Source organism: Lathyrus oleraceus, chromosome 6 (assembly GCF_024323335.1).
Source record: "Lathyrus oleraceus cultivar Zhongwan6 chromosome 6, CAAS_Psat_ZW6_1.0, whole genome shotgun sequence".
Lineage (NCBI taxonomy): Eukaryota > Viridiplantae > Streptophyta > Magnoliopsida > Fabales > Fabaceae > Lathyrus > Lathyrus oleraceus.
The window spans coordinates 247,616,580-247,621,899 of record NC_066584.1 but is presented as its reverse complement, the minus strand read 5'-3'; the positions used below and the strand labels follow the sequence as shown (position 1 = coordinate 247,621,899).

At 32.3% G+C, this 5,320-nt stretch overlaps 1 protein-coding gene across 1 annotated transcript; it reads left to right on the top strand.

The window, feature by feature from the left end:
- Window positions 1-2,839: 2,839 nt before the first annotated feature.
- Window positions 2,840-4,638, top strand: LOC127097629 (cytochrome P450 71D11). Its single transcript, XM_051036127.1, has 2 exons — window positions 2,840-3,792; window positions 3,885-4,638. The coding sequence occupies exons 1-2, from the start codon at window positions 2,902-2,904 to the stop codon at window positions 4,503-4,505; spliced, it is 1,512 nt and encodes a 503-aa protein (XP_050892084.1). The 5' UTR covers window positions 2,840-2,901; the 3' UTR covers window positions 4,506-4,638.
- The last annotated feature ends 682 nt before the right edge of the window (window positions 4,639-5,320 follow it).

Here is a 5,320-nt window from a genome sequence, read left to right as displayed (position 1 = left end):
AAAAATAATTTTTATTTTATTATTAAAAAGGCATGATCAATTAATTTTTATCCAATCCAATATATATATATATATATATATATATATATATATATATATATATATATATATATATATAATAATTACTTTTTAAAAATATTTTTTAATATAATCATTTTTCAAAAAATATTTAATCTAAGCCTCAGTTGCATTGACGCATCCAATGAAAATGTTATTCATTAGCGGCACATACAATGCCGCATGCATGTGAAAGCGCCACATGCAATGGTATTTGATTGGTCCACGCCAACGAGTATCGTCATCAAACGTCCAACAACAAATCCTCGTCCAAGAACAATGTCAACCCATCCAAACCCAAAGACTAACCTCACACCATTACCTTACCATATACACCAAACCTCGCAACCAATTCACGTCAGACACCCAAACTCAAAATCAGGAATCAAACCCTAACCAGCAACGACCATACGTAACCACCACATTTGTCTATAACCCGCATGATTCATACAGTTCAATCTCATTCCATCATAGCCCCCACTTATGAACACCCAAGCATCTCATCGCCACAACATCCAACCATTGTTTGACTTTATTACACCACATGAACCATTGCTTCGTTTCCAAAACGATTCAATGGCCCAATTCGGACAACCATACCGTCCACAAACCACCCAACCACAATGACCCAACTACAATAACATGAACACCGAACTCAATTACGACAGCGCCGTTGGCAACAACACCCCAAACTATTAGAGAGAAATGATGACAAAATTAAATACCGATGGACCTTCCACCAGACCTTCACACTAGCCACCATTGCATCATGTAAGCACTCAAAGACTCCAAACACCTCAAAGAAATCGTGTGAGACCTCGAAGACAGACTAACGCACCGGGATGTGGAACATGAGACATTTTAATCGGGCGGATCATTGATTTTCTTGTTAATTGTTATGTATTTTAACGTTATATCATAATATTAATAATTATTTTTTATTTATCTATTTATTTATAAATATAAAATATAAAATATTAAAAAATATATATAGCTTGCGCCACATGCAATGACACATGCAAATGATATATAGTAAACATGCGCCAATTGCATTGAATGCATGCATGCACCAATGATATTTACGCCTCTACTCAATATCAAAATGCATGCGTCAGTCCAACTGACACATCTTTTAAACATGTGCATAAAACATGATTATCTTGATAAATAACTTAAAAATATAGTTATTTAAAAAATAAAATTAAAATAATTGATTATTTAAAAAAAATCCCAAAAATTTATAAATCAATGACATTGTGCATAAAGATTTATCGCAAGCACAATAGTCTATTCTTGATTTAAGATTTATTTTATAAGAGCTATAGATAAAATGATAAATTAATAAAGTTTATGACTGAATTGACATACTAAAGTAGTAGATCCGAATATTCTATCACTTATGTTTATTTCTTATTTTTATAAATTGACAATAAAAAATTATTTGAAAGTTGGAAGGAAAGGTGTTTTGAGGACTTCGAAATAAAATGATTAGAGACAAATAAATTAATTTTTTTTGAAAGAGGGCTTTTATATTAAATAATAAATAATTATTTATTATTATAATATTTCAATTATGAAAAACATATATTTATTTAAAAAATTTGTGTAACTTTTCCAAAACTCTAATTCAATATAATTTTTTCATTCTTAGTTTAGAAGAATTTTATATTATAAAAAAATAAGTCTTTCTAATCTCTTTTTATTTTTTACTACTTTTTTTTTCTTTTCAAAATTCTCTATTCTAAACTCTCCAACTTAATCTAAGGTTTGTTTGAATGGACAGAATGCAACATAACAAAATAAAATAAAATAAAGCAAACGACATAACAAAATAAAATAAAATAAATAAAATAGAATAAAGCAAAATAAAACAAAATGGAATGATATTCCTGTTTTATTATTTGGGTATTTCAGGATGAAAGTGAATAAAACTATCATTCCATTATGATTATAATCTTCTTATTCCATTTTTATCCACAAAACATTAATATTTTGTAATGCTAAGAACAAATGTTTTATTAAAATAATCAAAATTATATATTTTATAGTTCATACAAACACTATCTTCATTTTTCATTTTTCAAATATTAGAATCACAATACTCACTTCAATACTAATGAACTTTTTCTATTTTGTTTTCTAGCTTAATGAAATTAAGTATAAGTTAGTTAACATCATCTCTTAAAATACAAGAGAAAACAAAAACAAAAATCCACATATGAACAACATTTTCACACAACAATAATTAATTAATAGAATAAAATAGAATTATAAGAAAAAGAAAATTATAAATAATACAAAATAAATACTAAAAATAAAGTAGACAATGTTGCATTATTCCACTAATCTATTTTATAAATTTAAGGTTAATACTAACCTATGCTGCAAAAACACACGTTAATCATATATTTATAGAAATATTCTCTTGAAACACATATATTTAATTTTTTAAAACTTTAAATTTTGTTTTATTCCACATAAAATATTTAATAATAGTAACCATCACACAAGTTAACGAAACCTTAAATTTAAATAATACGATTCCATTATGCCATATTCCATCAAATTCCATCTATCGAAACAGACTTGACGAACTATGATGCCGCTAGTCAGGTACGGTTGAAAACTATGATTGCATTTGCGGTTCCATTTAAGAAATCCCAAAAACTATGATGCCGCTTGTCAGCCACTGTTAAAACCATTATTATAAAATTTAATAGTAGCACTATAATAAACGGTACTATTTGGTTTTATTCTAACCCCTTCCCATGCAATCTCAACTATATTTAAAACCTTGCTCATAGATAGCACTTTGTAATAAACCAAGCTAGCAATTAATTCTCCATGGATTCTCACACTTCTGAGTTATTAGCCCTTGTTTCCTTTTTCCTCTTCATTCTCGTCGCACTGAAAATTGGGAGGAATCTCAAGAAAAAAGGCTCATCTACAAACCTTCCCCCAGGACCATGGAAGCTACCTGTTATAGGACACATACACCATCTAGTTACCTCTACACCACATAGAAAACTAAGAGATTTGGCCAAAATATATGGACCCTTGATGCAACTACAACTTGGAGAGATCTTTGCAGTTGTTGTTTCCTCACCAGAGTATGCTAAGGAGGTACTTAAAACCCATGATATCATATTTGCATCTAGGCCTAAAATTGTAGCTATGGAAATAATATCATATGGATGCACAGATATTGCATTTTCACCTTACGGAAATTATTGGAGACAGCTGCGAAAAATATGCAAAAGGGAGCTTTTAACCCCAAAACGTGTGAGTTCATTCCAGCCAATAAGAGAAGAAGTGCTCACAGATCTCATCAAAAGGATTGATTCACAGCAAGGGTCACCCATCAACTTCACTCAACTTGTGGTTTCATCAACATTTGCTATCATTACAAAGGCTGCATTTGGCAACAAATGCAAAGTCCTTGGACTTCCGTCTTTGGGAAATGGAGATGCAGTTGCAGGAGGCTTTGACATAGCTGAACTGTTTCCTTCAGCTAAATGGCTTCACCTTGTATCTGGTTTGAGGCAAAAACTTGAGGGGCTGCATAGACAAGTGGATGAGTTACTAGAAAAAGTCATCATTGAACATAAAGAAGCAAAACAAGGTCAAGGTGAAGCAGAAGAAGATCTAGTAAATGTTCTTTTAAATTTCCAGGGTGGTAATGAAAATGAGCAAGATATATGCTTAACTGACAACAATATCAAGGCTATAATCCTGGTAAGGACAATAAGTCCCTTGAAGTAAAACTTAAATGAGTATTTGAAACTTAAAACCCTATTATAATAATATCCTTGCATTTTACATTTCAGGACATTTTTGGTGCTGGAGGTGACACATCAGCTTCTACCATAGTTTGGGTGATGTCAGAGTTGATAAGAGATCCAAGAGTGATGAAGAAAGCACAACATGAAGTGAGAGAAATCTTCAAAACGAGAGGAAATGTTGGTGAAAACTGCATAAATGAACTCGAATATTTGAAGTCAATTGTGAAAGAGACGTTAAGACTGCACCCTCCGGCTCCTCTTTTACTTCCAAGAGAATGTGGACAAGCATGTGAGATAGATGGGTATCATATCCCAGTCAAAACCAAAGTGATAGTTAATGCATGGGCAATTGGAAGAGATCCTAAGTACTGGTTTGAACCAGAGAGGTTCTATCCGGAGAGATTCATTGGTAGCTCTATTGACTACAAAGGGAGTAATTTTGAGTACATTCCTTTTGGTGCTGGAAGAAGAATGTGCCCGGGCATCACATTCGGTTTGATAAGTGTTGAGCTATCCCTTGCATTCTTGTTGTATCACTTTGATTGGAAGCTTCCCAATGGGATGAAAGGTGAGGATTTGGACATGGCTGAGCAATTTGGAGCTACTATCAAAAGAAAAGATGATTTGTATTTGATACCCACTGCTCCTATTCCTTCTGTGGTTTGATAAACCATATAAGTTGTTGTTCCATATTTGCTTTTCAAATAAAGCTTTGTCCATCTTTGTTGGGTGTATTAGAGGTGACAAAGTAAATATAGTTTTGAATAAACTGTAAAAGAAAGTAAATGCAAGGGAAATGAATATTTACTTCTGGAATAATTGGTGCAAATGTCTCTTGTTTCTCCTGAATGCCCTTTCTTTTTCCCTTTTAAAAACTTAAACTTGGTTCTTTATACCAGAAAATAACATGGTCATTATGTTCCTGTCAAAATCAAGTCCATTCCTTTGTGGAATACTTGTATATGTTGAATAAACTTTAAATGTTACAGTTAATGGGCTTTTAATAATAAGTTAGTGAAAAGAATTGGAAGGTCAATAAACAGTGGGAAAATTAAGAGTATTTACTATTTATCATAATTAGTAGAATAGCTAAAGTTTGTTTTGTATGTATAAAGTCCAAAATTGCATTCCAATAAAATACAGAAGTTTACAAACGAATCGTTTCTTCTGACAAATTGGCATCAGAGCTAATGGCAAATATGATGAATCAAATGCCGTTACCACGGCTAACGAAGTTGAATTACGAAAACTGGAGTATCCAGATGAAAGCTCTTCTCGGATCTCTAGACGCGTGGGAGGTGACCAAAGATGGGTTTGAAGAACCAACAGATACTGAGGGATATACGACAGCTCAAAACAAGGCGTTGAAAGAGACGCGACCGAAGGATAAAACGGCACTTTACATGCTGTTTAGGGCTGTTGATGAGTCAGGCTTCGAAAAGATTGCCGGTTCGACTACGTCGAAAGAAGCGTGGGACACA

Bases quoted from the DNA above. Each gene is read 5' to 3' on its own strand.
- LOC127097629 (XM_051036127.1), top strand. From the start codon at position 2,902: ATGGATTCTCACACTTCTGAGTTATTAGCCCTTGTTTCCTTTTTCCTC. The intron at 3,793-3,884 runs GTAAGGACAATA...TTTACATTTCAG, and splicing joins ATATCAAGGCTATAATCCTG to GACATTTTTGGTGCTGGAGG.